This window comes from Palaemon carinicauda, chromosome 15 (assembly GCF_036898095.1).
Source record: "Palaemon carinicauda isolate YSFRI2023 chromosome 15, ASM3689809v2, whole genome shotgun sequence".
NCBI lineage: Eukaryota > Metazoa > Arthropoda > Malacostraca > Decapoda > Palaemonidae > Palaemon > Palaemon carinicauda.
In genome coordinates this window covers 18,095,865-18,112,910 of record NC_090739.1, presented here as the reverse complement: position 1 = coordinate 18,112,910, position 17,046 = coordinate 18,095,865, and the positions used below count along the sequence as shown (strand labels likewise).

The following is a 17,046-nucleotide window of genomic DNA, read 5'->3' as shown; positions in this document are numbered from 1 at the left end:
TGATGTCCAAGGCAAGAAAAGGTAATCCCTAGAAAGTTTCCCTTTCATTCTTACAGATATACAAACTTTGAATCCTTATAGTCAAAGTTGACACTTTCCCTGCAGGGGGCAGGAAGCCCTAAGCTAGTTTCAAGCTTGGTGGATATGACAAATAACGGTAATGTCATATATGGGTCTAGCAGACCATATAAGGAACTCATTCAAAGTAAAGGCACTTACACAAACCCACAGATATAGTACTTTCAAGTTAATTCTCTGGTATGCTTCCATCACGATGACATGGCCGAGCCCAAAAAAAGGATTTTGAGCAAAGCGAAAAATCTATTTTTGGCTGAGATAGCCATGTTGTCCTGATGGACCCACCCTTCTTTCTTAAATGATCCCACCTGAGACTACTCTATCTGCAGCTATTCCAGCTTAAATGCAATTTAGGAATGATGGGTCGTAGTAGTACGGAGAGGAGGTCCACCGGATACCTTGATAATGGCTCCCCTGTCGTTCGCCACTCTTCCCCCTCAAAGTGTTAAATCTATTTGGGGTGAAGATTGCTATGTGTCGTTTCTAAAAATACATCCCCTGATATTATGCGATATCCTTAAAGCTATATTAAGGATACTCGTGCCAGGAGTTACAATTCTGGAGACCTATGGTTAATTCTCTGGAAGTATCATTGTAGCAAATATCCCTTAGAAAGCTACCTAAAGGAACCTTCCATCAGGACGACATGGCTATCTCACCCAAAAATAGATTTTTCGCTTTGCTCAAAATCCGTTTTATTGTTTATATATCAAATACAGTATCAGTTTTAATGTTGTTAATGTTTTTAAAATATTTTATTTTAATTTTTCATTACTTCTTATATCATTTATTTATTTCCTTATTTCCTTTCCTCACTGGGCTTATTTTTCCCCTGTTGGAGCCCTTGGGCTTATAGCATCTTGCTTTTCCAACTAGGATTGTAGCTTAGCTAGTAATAATAATGATAATAATATTATCAGTATTATTATTATTATTATTATTATTATTATTATTATTATTATTATAGTTTTTATAAGCTAAGAATGAGTATAGCACATGGTTATATATCACTAGTTCACACTCAGGAAAATTTCACTAAAATATCTCCTCCCCCTAATATTAGTCTATCCTCCTCCTGTCTTCAGCCACCTAACAAAGTTTTTGGTATTATACCCTTTATTTCTGGATATGTAAGAGCTATTTTAGTATTTTTATGTTACCATAAGATAATCACACCACTCTCTCTAGCCAATGGTAACATTATTCAACTCCTTGGACACCCCCAGTTGTGAGACATATCATACCTCCAACCAAAATACTTGTGATTCTAGTCCTTATTCATGTTTATATAAGGTCTATTTATGAATATGTAAGGTCTATTTTATTGTTTTTCCATGCTGTTACAGTCTTCCAATCACAGAGAAAGTCTCTCCGCCTTCGACAAAGCCCCACCCATCAGACGAAAACTTAATAGTAATGGAAATTGTTGACTGAAGACGAGATTTATCTTTTTTCTTATTTTATTTCTTTTTTCTTAACTATCATTTCTACAAAAGGGATTTTGACGAAGGAAAAATCTATTTCTGGGAAGTGACCTGTGACGCCCGGTGAAAGAAGTCCTTCTTTACACTTTTCTAATATAAATCTTCCAAATATACTAGAGAAAGATAAAAGCATGGAATGCAGAGGTTACTACCCTCGCGCGATCACCTTGTGGGTGTCGTGTATACAACAGGGGCGTGTGAAAACCACTACAGTGATCCCTTGCTACTTCGCGGTTCGACCATCGCGGATTCACCACTTCGCGGATTTTTTTCACAACGCATGTATATACATATATCGCGGATTTTCCGGAAATTTCGAAAATACCGCGATATGACCGATGGTGCGAGATTGGAGAAAGTAAGGAAAATTGAATCATGATTGATTTTCAATATAAATGAAACTTTGAGGAGCAACAAAGATATCATTTGTTAGAGAGATAGAGAGGTAAGGAATGGGAGGTAGTGAAAAGTAGCCCACAGAGAGAGAGAGAGAGAGAGAGAGAGAGAGAGAGAGAGAGAGAGAGAGAGAGAGAGAGAGAGAGAGAGAGAGAGGGGGGTTTAAATGTAATAAACAAAAAAATTTGATAGGTTATAACACATTGGTGCTTATGTAATATCAACTGTATACTGTAGACGGTTTGAATAAGTTAAGAAATGGTATAAACGATACTTTGTTAGTGTATTCGTACACTCTCAAGAGCGGCAGCTAGACGTCAGCTGATCTAATCACAGCCAAAAGTAAAACAAAAAGAAGTCAACAATACTCTATTTTTAAAACACACCTGAAATTTGAAAACAAAAGTACACGCTTTCTTAATGTACAATTAACTATTTAAAGAGTAGCAATTTTCTAGAATAAAATGATGTTTCCCAAAAAATAGTGGTTTGCTGATGAAATCGGATGCCGTATTTTTAGCAACGATTGAAATGGATGTAAACTCGGCATAATTTTTTCGTTTCGTATTTAATTGACACTAAGAAAACTAATTTTAGTATCTTCATCTAAATGTAAGTATTGTATAACACGAAGAGAGAGAGAGAGAGAGAGAGAGAGAGAGAGAGAGAGAGAGAGAGAGAGAGAGAGAGAGAGAGAGAGAGAGAATCAGCTGTTGTAATCGAATGAATGCCGTGTTTTTGTTTCGTAAGAATTTCATTGCCACGACTATAACAACAACATACTGTACTGAACTTTACAGTATTATACAGACTACTGTAACATGATAAAGTAAAATATTTGTAATAACCTATTTTTTGTGCTCAAGCCATGTCGTCCTGATGGAAGTTCCTATAGGGTAGCTTCCTTGGGTATATTACAACTACGGCGATATTCCCAGAGAATTTACCTTAAGGTACCCAGAATTCTAACTCATGGAGCGAATATCCCTAATAAAAGAACCAGGGATATCGCGAAATATCAGAGGACGTATTCTTGACACGCCACATGGCAATCTGCACCCCGAACAGAGATAACACTTCGAAGGGGTCAATTGGCAAGAAAACGAAAACGAGAAAGAAAAGGAGAGCCGCTCGCAAGGTATCTCTCCTCTCCCGTTTCGTAAGCGTGCATTGCGCCGCTCACGGTGCCATCTGTATTCCTTTTTGCGTAGCTTAACAACTCGGTGTTTTTTCCCTGTGTTTCTCGCAAATTCTTGGATTTAATCGATTTATTATGCTTTCTCCAACTTCTTCTGCCTCTGATAAGTTGAGTATTATTTCTTTTATGTATAAATGTAGGCTCTTGGTAATTTTTAAAGTGATTAATAGTAATATCCTTGTTACAAGAGCTGTTGCCTACCGGAGGCGTCCTGGACGCTGTCGCTCGCTAGGTATGAGTTATTTAGTTAGCCAGAGCGACGTTCCCGGCTGTTTCGCTTTAATAATTTTAGCTGTTTAGCGTTACATAGGATTTCTTTATATGATGCTTTTAGTATTGTTTGTCTTGGCGAAGGATTCGCCGATTCTGGCCTACGCTAGACCGTGTAGCCTAGTCGTTTGGCCCTAGTACTTTCCTGCATGATATTCAGATTTCCGAGTGTTTTAAAATTTTATTGAAGCTTTAGGCAGTTTTATACATTTAAGATTGTATTGATTTCTTCCAAGATAGTATACGAGTGAGTTTCGGTGATTTAAGTAATCGATTCTCTTGGCACCTAGGCTAAGTTGCCTATGGGGCCTTAGTATACTTTCTCACACTCCCCGGTTGCTCTCTTCTCTTCGGAGAAGGTCTGCAATCCCTTTCCCTCTGTTTAAGCCTTGGGCTTAACCCTAGTGGTTTATCTGAATTAACTTGCGATACAACTATATTAGGGTGTTGCTGTTCCTTCCTGTTTCCAGTAAGTCTGGCTTCAGAGAGGGGGCAGAACATCAGAGTTCTTAGTCTGAGTCTGTTTATGTCTGGCTTGTGGTTGAGATTCCCTCGCTAGACTGACACAGACATAGGAGGCTTAGCCTCCTTAGGTCACTTTCGAAGGTTTCTGTACGAGATGATTCCTTCTTCTTGTGATCTAGCAGACTAGTCCAGTGTTGCTGTTCTCGGTGTCGAGGATAAGATCCTTTTTCTGGGAATGGCAACACCTTCCTTGCTTTGGTTCCGTGGGGGTTGGCAAGTATTGCTGGCCCCCCTCCTCGGATCTCCCTTAGGCTAAGATGAGTTTTCTTGGCTGCGGGTGATTCATTACTAAAGCAAGGTTGGTAGGACCCTCTTCGTCCCTTCCCCCTCTTTCCTCTGTAATGGCCTAGCCATTACATTACTGTCCGTCATTCTACATCTGTACCTAGCATAGGTTAGGATCTGGAGTTGACTCAGTCCCTTGCCGGCCGGCAGAGTGTGCCGGCCGGCAAAGGTCTTCTGCTTTGAGTGCTGCCCGGACCTCTCTTGGTCCCTCATCCATGTTTGTCTGTAGAGCCAGATGGCATTGGTCAGGAAGCCTGAAATTATATTCTCCCCTTCCTTATATGCACTCTTTCGGGTTGCCGGGCTTTGAGGTAGTACAGTCTCTTATCCCGGCGTCCATTCTGTTTTCTTCTAGTGTTGTACCCTAGCCGGCTGCCGGCCACTTAGGCCGGCAGCCGGGCAGTCGGAGTTCTCTGGTTCTTTTGCTGCCGACCGGCATTGGTTGTATACCTTTGCCGGCCGGCTATTATCACGCCATTGTCTGCCGGTCGCTACGAGTGGTGGCCGGCAGCCGGGTGCTACCTTGTGTAGTTGCCGGCCAGCACATGCATTTGAACCAGCGTTCTGCCACCTTGTAGCTCTTAAGTAGTATACTTTAGATCTAGTTATGGTGAGTGCCGGCCGGCACATTACCTTCTATACTGTACCAGTATTCTTCAGTATAGTATATACTGTAGGGAGAAAACTATAGTATAGTATTGTTACAACACTGTGTTTTCTAACATTTTTGTGTTATCTTGCACAGCCCTTTGGTGTTGCCTTACAGATAAAGAAAGTGAGTTCTTTCTTGTCTACTATCCGGTATTTTAAAATCATCCTTTAGGTGTGAGCTACACCTGTTTCCTCTGGAAATTTTTCATTGGTTGCTCTAGGACAGATTAACCATACGATTTTATTATCTGGAAGGTTGCAACAATTGACTGTGCGGGAAACACAAGTGTGTGTCTTTCCTTTCTGTTTATTATGTTAAACTATGTATATCCAGTGATACGTAGTTCACTTGATACTCATGGAAATTTCTTCTCTTTACAGGAGGACCATCCGAAGTGCGGAAGTGTTTTCTGCAACGTCCGCAGCAAGAACTTCTGCGGACATGATTTGTGTAGGAGGCACGCAGCATGCGCAGTCTCCAAAGGTGATATCCGGTATTGGGACCCGCAGGTATGTTCCGTGTGCACTAACCTGGTTGCTGAACCTTTTGATTCCCCTAGGACGGCGGAGTCAAGGGATATAGCAAGGGAGAAGCTTCGTACCTGGGTAAGGGGTTTCCAGAAGAACACCTCTGGACCTTATCTTCCAAGTGAGAAGATGAGTGCTTACCTTTTCCCCAGAGCGTCAGCTGATGCAGTGATTCCCCAGCCTCAAGTGGAGATCCCCGTAGTTCAGATCCCGGTGGATGCTGAAGTCGCGGTCGCCCTGCAGGACATCCAGTTGGACGACAGGATGTCGGAGGTGTCCGAGCGTCTGGAAGAGGACCTCCTGGCAGAAGACCAGGATGAAGATCAGGCTCCAGACATTGAAGAGGAAGAGGTCGACGAGGTGTCGGCTGCTCCGGTTCAGGCCCCTGAACCTATTCCCTCAACATCGTCCGTTCTCCCAGTAGAGCTGGGACAGACCCTCTCCTCCATCGTTGGAATGATCCAACAGATGCAGAGGGAGAATAATGAGAAGGCGGCTGCAATGGAACTGCAGATGCGGACACTTGCATTATCACGTGGGCCCCAGAAGAGGCTCAACGTGAAAGACCTTCCCTTGTGCTCAGATGCTAACCCATGGAGATATGCTGAGCACATGCCGATGACGGTCGGAAAGATCGTCATGTCGGAAAAGTTGGGCTCAGTTCCCCTTGAGGAGGTGGAATTCTGGCCCAGCAAAGGGTCGTATCCGGACTGTTATGTCCGTTTGAGGAAGGAACCAGCTTCAAAGGAGGAGACAGAGCCGAAGGAGGTCATAGTTATGGACCATGCTAAGGCTCAAGCTTTGCTTTCATCCTCGATGAAAGAGAGGGGCTTCACGAACTCAAAGGTTGCTGCTTTGAGTAAGAAGCACCCTTCCTTTGTGTCCTCTCCGGCTAGAGCCTTCCCCTTCTTGCAGAAAGGGTTTGCGGCTGTGCTAAAAGCAGTCGAGGCTGGCAAGCCATGCCCCTCCTTGGAGGAGTGTAAACCTTTGTCTCTGGCCCTACCTATGGACCACAAGGACTGGAAGGACGTCCATCTTACCTTCTCAGTCGGGAAGTTGGAGGCTGATATTGCCGGACGTCAGTTCGGTGAGAACCTCCCTAAGCTGTCTGACTTTCTTTTGCGGAGGGAGCTCGAGACGAAAGAAAGACTGGCTGCCTCAATGTCTCTTCAAACCACTCTTGAGACAATGGCAAGTGACCCCAAGGTCCATGAGATGTTCATGGTAGTGGCCAAGACTCATCTGGCCACAGTGACGAAGGATCTTTACAGCTTCGTCAAGGCGAGGAGAGCTTGTAGGGAGTTTGTGTTCGCCTCGGCTGCGGTGAGGCACGAGCCAAGGAAACTAATCTCCTCCAACATTTGGGGCAAAGACCTTTTCCCTAACGAAGCGGTCAAGGAGGTTGTGGATAAGGCCGCCACGGAGAATAGAAACCTTCTCCAGAAGTGGGGCCTGTCTCTCAAGAGAAAGTCTTCCTCAGATGAGGGTCCCCAACCAAAGAGGAAGACTAAGAGGACTAGGCTACCCTCTCAGCCAGCCAAGCCATTTAGATAGCAACAGCAACAGCAATTGCCTATGCCTTCAGTGCCCCAGATGGTGGCACAAACCCCGACCACATTCCAATGGGTACCCCAAGCCGTGTCGACGCAGTCTCCGGCATTTAACCCAACGTTCGAAGGGCAGTCAACTACCTTTCGAGCAAAGCCTAGAGGAGCAGCCAGAGGCTCGTCTAGACGCCCCTAAAGGGGAAGGGGATTCAGGGGTGGTCGCGGTCAGGGAGGCAAGACCTCAGGACAGCAGTCGAAGTGAGATGATGCCGGTAGGAGGGAGACCTCAGAATTTTCGGGATCGGTGGACCTTCGATCCCTGGGCCCACAGCCTACTCAAGAATGGACTGGGTTGGAGCTGGTACAGCACTCCACCCCCGTGCCCTCGATTTTTCCAACACTCCACCCCCGTTCTGGAGGAGTACATTCAAGAACTGTTGGAGAAAAAAGTGATCCGAAGAGTAAAGTCCATCAAATTCCAAGGGAGGCTGTTTTGTGTTCCCAAGAAGGACTCGGAAAAACTCAGAGTCATTCTGGACTTGTCGCCACTCAACAAGTTCATAGTGAACTGCAAGTTGAAGATGCTAACACTGCAACACATAAGGACCTTACTGCCCAAGAGGGCATTTACCGTCTCCATAGATTTGTCAGACGCCTATTGGCACGTTCCAATCAATCGCCGACTCTCCCCCTACCTAGGGTTCAAGCTACAACGAAGACTATACGCCTTCAGAGCCATGCCATTCGGGCTAAATATAGCCCCAAGGATCTTCACGAAGCTTGCGAGCGTAGCTCTCAAACAATTACGCCTAAAGGGAATCCAGGTGGTAGCCTACCTGGACGACTGGCTGGTGTGGGCAGCATCCAAGACAGAATGCTTGCAAGCTTCCCTGCAGGTGATCCAGTTCCTAGAGTATCTAGGCTTCAAGATCAACAGAAAAAAGTCTCGACTTTCTCCATCTCAAAAGTTCCAGTGGTTGGGAATCCACTGGGACCTAGTGTCACACTGATTCTCCATCCCGGCGAAGAAGAGGAAGGAGATAGCTGGTTCTGTCAAGAGACTTCTGGATTCCGAAAGGATATCAAGACGCGAACAGGAGAGAGTGCTGGGTTCTCTCCAGTTTGCTTCGGTAACAGACCCGGTGCTAAGAGCACAGCTAAAGGATGCAACCGGAGTTTGGAGAAGTTATGCATCAAACGCGCGAAGAGATCTGAGAAGACCAGTTCCGCTTCGTCTACGTACTCTTCTCAGGCCTTGGTCCCAAGCCAGACAACTAAAGAAGTCGGTACTTCTTCAGCCACCTCCCCCCTCGTTGACTATTCACACAGACGCCTCGAAGGAGGGGTGGGGAGGTCATTTTCATCGGAAGAAGGCCCAAGGGACTTGGTCCAATCTATTCAAGACATTTCACATAAACTTTCTGGAAGCTATGGCAGTGCTCCTTACCTTGAAGAAAGTCTCCCCGCGTCGCTCGATCCACATAAGGTTGGTGCTGGACAGCGAGGTGATTGTGAGATGCTTGAATCGACAAGGATCGAGGTCACCACCTCTCAACCAGGTGATGTTGGCCATCTTTCGACTGGCGGAAAAGAAGAAGTGGTACCTGTCGGCAGTTCACCTTCAAGGAGTCCGCAATGTGACAGCGGACGCTCTATCCAGGTTCACACCGATAGAGTCGGAGTGGTCCCTAGACGCAGGATCATTCTCCTTCATCTTGAGTCAAGTCCCGGAACTGCAGATAGACCTCTTTGCGACGAAAGACAACAAGAAGTTACCCCTGTACGTGTCCCCGTACGAGGACCCCTTGGCGGAAGCAGTGGACGCGATGTCCCTCGACTGGAACAGATGGTCCAGGATTTATCTGTTCCCTCCTTACAACCTTCTGTTGAGGGTCCTCAACAAACTGAGATCCTTCAAGGGAGTAGCGGCAATAGTGGCTCACAAGTGTCCGAACAGCGTGTGGTTCCCTCTGGCATTGGAACTACGGCTGAATTTTCTACCGCTACCAGATCGAGTTCTGACCCAGCGAGTCCAGAAGTCGACTGTCTGCGCTTCATTACAGAAAACCCGGACCCTGCAGCTCATGATTTTCTCTCCCTAGCGGTGAGAAAGCGTTTCGGGATTTCGAAAGACAGCATAGACTTCCTAGAGGAATATAAGTGCAAATCTACTAGAAGGCAATATGAGTCATCTTGGAGAAAATGGGTGGCCTTTGTCAAGGCGAAGAATCCGCAGGAGATCTCGACGGACTTCTGCTTATCTTTCTTCATCCACCTCCATGGTCAAGGGTTGGCAGCTAACACGATTTCAACGTGTAAATCTGCTTTGACAAGACCCATTCTATATGCCTTCCAGGTCGACCTCGCTAACTCAGACCTTCAGCACCTCCAAAGCCCATTTCATGGTCTTTAGATAAAGTTCTTCATTTCGCTTCACTATTGAACAATGAGGAGTGTGCGTTAAAGGATTTGACCCAAAAAGTTATTTTCCTATTTGCACTCGCGTCCGGGGCCAGGGTTAGTGAGATTGTAGCCCTCTCGAGAGAGGAAGGTCGTGTTCAGTTCTTGGATGGGGGAGAGCTGAACCTGTTTCCGGATCCTACGTTTCTCGCCAAGAATGAGTTACCCACCAACAGGTGGGGTCCCTGGAGAATCTGCCCTCTGAAAGAAGATGCATCTCTATGTCCAGTAGAATGCCTAAAGGTCTATCTTCGTAGAACTTCAGACTTCAAGGGTGGTCAACTATTCAGGGGAGAAACATCAGGCTCAAATTTATCACTGAAACAACTCAGGGCGAAAATCACATATTTTATTCGCAGAGCGGATCCTGACAGTACACCCGCAGGTCACGATCCGAGGAAAGTTGCCTCATCCTTAAATTTCTTTATTTGTATGGATTTTGAACATCTTCGTTCATACACTGGCTGGAAGTCTTCCAGAGTGTTCTTTCGTCACTGCGAAGCAAGTGGAGCAACTAAAGAGGTCTGTGGTAGCAGTGGGTTGCGTCGTTAACCCTGCTGTTTAACTCTGCGAGGAACAGTGGATTTAATTGGGACGATTAATTCCGGGGTGAGTGTGTAGTTACATACTGTTCTACAAACTAAGTGTGAGGGCACCGGGTTGCCCACGTTGACTGTTCCACTTTCAAAGGTGAACCTAGCATAAGTGCAGACATGTGTGCCGAGCGTTTCTAACGCTAATGTGATTAGTAATACAGACTTTTACAACTTTGATACCTCGGTATGTTAAAAGTGGCGCTAATGTTTTTCTTTCAGATAAACAAGTTTCTGTTTACTATCATGCTTATGCTTAATTTTTTGGTTATCCTCCTCTTATATATATATAATTGTTGTTAACCTGTTTTATTTATTGTTTGTCAATAAACTAGTTCTTGCGAACCTTGCGTCTCCTTCACCTGTGTCAATTTATTGGTAATAATTGAGCATTCTTACTATGTATATTTATCTGGGATAATTCTAATAGATTGTTCCTTTATGCAAGCAATTTTTCCATTGGTTTATGCTTTCCCTTAGCGGGAGAACTCCATGCCCTAAGGGGACGGTGGCGGATATGCAAGTTTCCTCCTACTCGGATATAAACCTTTGTCCAATACAGTATTGAACGGTGAACTGGTCGATATTTCATATTGACGCAGTGGTTCTTTACAAACTATGCTTTACATGATGTAGGGTGAGACCACTATATTGGCTTGTCTGTTATTCATACATAAGTATATGTACTCTTCGAGACTTTCCCATGTCTAGTAGGACTCTTCCCTATAGGGGGCAGGAAGCACTAACATGGTTTATGGTTAGTTGAAAAGATGTATAACGGTAACATCTTAGGTCTCTAGGTCTAGTCGACCGGGGAAATACCACCGGGGAGTACGGCACGTTTTGAGAATCCACAGATACAGTAATGCTCTGGTATACTTCCATCAGGACGACATGGCTTGAGCCCAAAAAACGGATTTTGAGCGAAGCGAAAAATCTATTTTTGGGTGAGATGGCCATGTCGTCCTGATGGACCCGCCCTTCCCTTTCTATGAAAGGGCTGTAGGTCCCCTCCCTACATACAGTATCTGTAGCACCTCGTGTATCGCTACAAGGAATACAGATGGCGCCGTGAGCGGCGCAATGCACGCTTACGAAACGGGAGAGGAGAGATACCTTGCGAGCGGCTCTCCTTTTCTTTCTCGTTTTCGTTTTCTTGCCAATTGACCCCTTCGAAGTGTTATCTCTGTTCGGGGTGCAGATTGCCATGTGGCGTGTCAAGAATACGTCCTCTGATATTTCGCGATATCCCTGGTTCTTTTATTAGGGATATTCGCTCCATGAGTTAGAATTCTGGGTACCTTAAGGTAAATTCTCTGGGAATATCGCCGCAGTTGTAATATACCCAAAGGAAGCTACCCTATAGGAACTTCCATCAGGACGACATAGCCATCTCACCCAAAAATAGATTTTTCGCTTTGCTCAAAATCCGTTTTATATGAAATGGGGCTATTTTTTTTTTTTTAAATTTACATTTACGTACGTAAAACAACTCTCTCTCTCTCTCTCTCTCTCTCTCTCTCTCTCTCTCTCTCTCTCTTGTAAATTGTTTTCCTGCTTTGCTACGTATGTATGATTTTATATAGATCGGTAAATAATATTTGTAATAACATATTTTCTAAAAGCTTTTACTGTACTGTAATATCATTATTTATCACTTTCATTATGCGCGTTAAATGCCTTCGTTTGTTTACTGAGCGTACGTTATGACGCCGTTGTTTCAGGCGGCGTCATAAAGAAAAACATTTCATTTGGAAGTCCTAAGAAAAATTAAGTAAAACATTGGTAATAACAAAATCAACATACTGTACTGAATAATCAATATATAGTAATCGATGCAAAAACTAACCTATACACAGATGTGTAAATGCGTTTGTTTCTTCATTATGATCAGAGATAAACGTAAACAAAACATTGGTTGCCATTTTTTATCGTGCTTTTTGGCGTGTTTAGGAAACGCATGATATAAAATCGCCTTTAATATTTGTGCCTGTTTTAGTTTAGGGTACTGTAGTACATGCATTAAGTGTTCTGTACATTAAAGGGTAGTTTGTTAACAGTACTACGTACAAGGGAAGGTTTCAAAAGTCTGAATATACATGTTAAATAAATACGTAAATATGGTGTCACTACTTCGCGGATTTTCACCTATCGCGGTCGGGTCTGGAACCTATCTACCGCGATAAACGAGGGCTCACTGTATTCACAGGCTGTCTTCCATTTAGATAATCCCTTCATCAAAGGGAAGGGCCGTGACAGGCCCTAGAGAACACAGTTGGACCACGCCACCGACACCTACTACGCTCGCCCTCTAGGTCATCCTTCTGTTTTGAACTTGCCCGCATAGTCGTATTTTTTTGTGCTCTCGGTGTTTTTCAAGTGTTTGTCGTTAATTCATCATGACTGACGCTGCTACTTCACCTTTACCAATGTTAAGTACCATAGTTTGTTTTGACAGTTTTTTTTTCAGTACCAGGCATTTGTTCTCTTTCCAGTAATGTGGATTTTAATTTTGGAAGCGGCTTGGCCTTTCTCGGTGACGGCAGCCATTTTGGCTTTGTTCACTTCGATAGCTTTTCAAGTTAATATTGCCCATATGGTACTCTGTCATCTAGGTTATATCACTTACGTTTTATGACCATTATTATTATCATTATTTTATTATTGTTTTTACTAAGGTATTTTTTTGCTAGCAAATCCAATTTGGACGAACGAAGAATAACGTTCTTGCCTTTGTTATAGTTTACGTACACACCTCGGTAAGGTGCTCATTTTAGACTATTATCTTTATATTTATTTGTTACGTTGTCGTTATTCTTCGTTCTTGATTATTACAATTTTATCATTATTCTTATCATATTATTGTGTGATTTTGGTTCTTTATAATGTAACCATGAGAGCATGAGCATGGAGTTCTCGTTTTCTGTTACTACAGTTACGAGTTACCCTTTCTCTCGTTTTCTTTCTTAAGCTCGAGTAAAGAGAGGTGGATTTCCCGTTTTCCGTTTTATACGATCACGAGTTATTCCTGCCTCCTCTTCTTCTCCGGGTTTATGATATTACGTTTGATGGTATTTACGTTTTATTGATGTGGTTACTGTTAATATAGCTAGCATTATTAACCCTTTTACCCCCAAAGGACGTACTGGTACGTTTCACAAAAGCCATCCCTTTACCCCCATGGACGTACCGGTACGTCCATGCAAAAAAATGCTATAGAAATTAATTTTTTCATATTTTTGATAATTTTTTAAGAAAATTCAGGCATTTTCCAAGAGAATGAGACCAACCTGACCTCTCTATGACGAAAATTAAGGCTGTTAGAGCAATTTAAAGAAAATATGCTGCAAAATGTGCTGGGGAAAAAATAACCCCTTGGGGGTTAAGGGTTGGAAATTTCCAAAGAGCCTGGGGGTAAAAGGGTTAATAGGTTCCGTGTATGAGTCATTATTTTGGGATCGCTTTATGCCGCCACCCGTAGCTCCGTTCTCTTCGGAACGTTCACCGCCTTGAGTTATACTCCGCTATAATGGATACTCATTGGGTTGGGAACTAGTCAGATATTTGGAGTGCAACGGTGAAACCCGGCACTCAGACTCCGGCTTCGGCCTTATGCACACGAACCTTTTTCATGATTAATCACAATTTCATTATTACGGTCCTTTTCATCAAATCTTCGGCTTCACCGGAGATCACACAGATGTTCAGCATTGAGGTTAACATTATATTACCGATGATGTTCACGATTTTACTATTACGGACCTTTGTCACCGGATCTCCGGTGTCGCCGGAAATAACTCTAGACGTTCAGAACCAGGTTTAACATTATTTTACCGATGAGGTATATAGTTACATGTTACGCACAGGTCACCCCAGAAAATGATATCTTCACGTTTTATAGATTTCATATTAGTATTGTTCATTGTTTTCACAAGCAAAAGTTAGCCTTTTGCTATTGTTTCCATTTATTGGCATTCATAGTAACAATCTCTCTCTCTCTCTCTCTCTCTCTCTCTCTCTCTCTCTCTCTCTCTCTCTCTCTCTCTCTCTCTCTCTCTCTCTCTCTCTCTCTCTCTCTCTTTTTCAGTAGATAAGTTTGTGTTTATTGTATGCTTAGTAATTGTACATTATTGTAGACATTTTGTCAAAGGAAACTGATATTTTTTTAACATTTCTCTATAAAGTGAAATATTTTATTGACTAGTTGTTTTTATATATTTCATAGACTATCTATCATGGTATTATTATATAATCACTGAGCAGTAACAAAATAAAAATGGAAATATATAAATATGTAATTGCAGGTTAAAAAAAATTCCTCCAAGAGTTATAATTCTCGTTTACAGCTACTGAGCGGGGACCGGTGCCTTGTACCAAAGGGGTTAATGATGTTTTACTTACTTTATCCTTAGAAATTAAAAATAAGTGAAATAAAAGCAATATTATATGTATTTCTTAAAAGAAACGCAGCCTAAAACAGAACGTTTTGTTCACGTTTTATCGCCAATCATAACGAACAAACAAACTCATTTACACATACAGTACACGTGATAAGTAGTGATACTAGAGCTATTAGTAAAGATGTTATTAGAAATAAAGATTATAATATGTGTAGTAAAATATTTATTATAAAAGTGTAATAATTTTTGGCTGGCCTTGAAATTGCCGTTCGCCCATTACATGGGTTGTCCTTTAATTGAGAATACTGTGTACGGCATTTACATTCTTTCTGTTATGGCTATGCTGAAAGATGCATGAAGTGTCACAGATGACAACTAAATTAGACTAAGAGCATAAAATTTGCACAAAACAATACGCAGACAAGAATATATTGTTAGCTAATCTTGCTTATGTTTGTGCATTTGGTACATGTAGCGTATCGTTGTATATTTTGGGAGTGATGTTTATGGATTAGAGGAAAGGGCTTACCACTGATTATTAAATAACCCTGAAATATAAGGATTATGTAATTAGGACCCCCAGTGGTGAGGAAATTACTGCTAAAATCGGATACTTATACATAGTAAAGTCTATTGATTAAATCTCTTCAAAAAAAAAAAAAATTAAAGTCTGATTTCTCAAATTATTAAATTTTTGAGAAAAATCCATCCACTTTATTTGTTATGAACGGATTTTTGCTATTCAAACAGGAATATGTATGAAATTTGACGGCATACAATCTGGAAAATAACTTTAAAAAACAAAGAACTTCCTTATGAAAAATAGTGACAATCGTAAATACCCCTTATACTGTACATTGATAAAACAATGCAAATGAAAAAATAAAATGCTATGAAAATTTCTTTATTCCAAATTTTATTGTGTTGAATTATTTTTCAAAAGCTTTTTAAATGAAAGGAATTGGTTGAGAAACAAAAAAGTAGATAAGAGTTTGACGTAATCCCAAAATAACATTACTTTAGTGTGCCCGAGTTTCACTCCTTAACTAGTCGGTCAAGCTTCAGGAAAAGGCACCTAAAGCAGTCAGTCTGCTTGTATGAGCTTTTTTTGCTTCAAAGATGATACAGTATGTCCATGAGAATGATCTGTCAAATGAAATTGTTTCAAGTCATGAGATTTTATTAGAAATAATGTTTGCATTTTATTTTTAGAAAAAGGTACCGTATATTTTTGCCAATGCACAATAAAACTAATATCTGTAGAGAAGATTTTGATTTAAGATTCTTTTTTTTCTTTCCAGTTAATAGAAATCATGTTTCGTCATACACCTTGTACAGAATTCTTACTAATAGGACAGAACAGCTTTTTTTCAAAGGATAGTCGAGACCCATTTAGTGAAGTTATGAGCATTGGTGGTGACAAGGTAGCTCAACGAGGTTTCTTTGCATCACTTAGACCTGCATCCTGGAAAGATGCTTCATTGCTAATGAATGTTGATGGTAAGAAGGTTTGGGTATATTTGTTGATATGCAATACTGTTCTGCAGTGAGCTCTTTCTTATTTCATTTCAATGAACCTTACCTAATATTCATGTATTATTGCTCAAGATTTTTTTTTGTCACATTTAAGATAAGAAAAAAGTTACTTGAATTAACTACTTCCGTTCGGATGTAAAACAAATTTAGCTGACATTGTTCATTAAAGAATGATAAGTGAAATTTTAGGAACTTGGCAACATATATTGCAAAAACGTTATAGTGAAAAATTCCAAATGGACTTGAAAAGTATTGAATGGGAATATCTTTCTTAATTTTTAAATTGGTTAATATCAGGCTATCAATCTGACAAACACCCTATTTAGTTTTTTGATTTAGTTGATACTGAGGCCTTCATTCTTTGTTCCTTAGAATATACCATTATTTGTAACTATAATTTCTTAAAGCTGCTGTTGTCACCTTATCTCTTGATTTTTTTTTTTACAATTTCCTTGTGACTAGTAATTAAAGTACAGTGGAACCTCTACATACGAATTTAATCCGTTCCAGAACCAACTTCGGATGTAGAAATTGATCGGATGTCGAAACGAATTTTCCCATAAGAATACATTGAAATAGGATTAATCCGTGGTTGAGCCCAAAAACCTATGATAACTTCTTAATAAACTACTACACATAACTTTCCCATGAGAATAATGAACACTAAATTAGATAATAGACATGTAAATAAGAAGAATAGACATGTAAATAAGAAGAATTAGCAAAAAATGATAAATAAGAAACGGGTTTTTAGCGTCACTTTACCTTAGAAACTCCAGCGCAGGTGTTGTTAGTCTTGCTATGCAGAGAGGAGACGGACGGGCGGCGAGGAGGTAGAGAGGTTAACTACGATAAACGTACACTACCGTAACTTATTCTAACTTACACTAAGTGAACTTTAACATAACTTAGCTTTTTTTTTTTATAATTTATATTTTTTTTTTACATTTTCTTTTTTTCTTTTTGATGATTAATTTTAATCACTTTCACTCTCTACACTTAAAATTGATTGAATTTTTTTCTCTTCACTCTTTGCTGTTTTCTTTGAACCACTTCCTTCCTCTTCATCACGAGTTCGCTTCGTAGTTTTTTTAA

At 41.4% G+C, this 17,046-nt stretch overlaps 1 protein-coding gene across 1 annotated transcript in view; it reads left to right on the top strand.

Moving 5' to 3' along the window:
* Positions 1–17,046, top strand: part of LOC137653900 (protein argonaute-3-like) — a 189,921-nt gene that overhangs the window by 36,589 nt on the left and 136,286 nt on the right. The window contains exon 4 of the mRNA XM_068387527.1: positions 15,717–15,915. Within this exon, the coding sequence (XP_068243628.1) occupies positions 15,717–15,915 (199 nt within the window). The remainder of the gene's footprint in view (positions 1–15,716; positions 15,916–17,046) is intronic.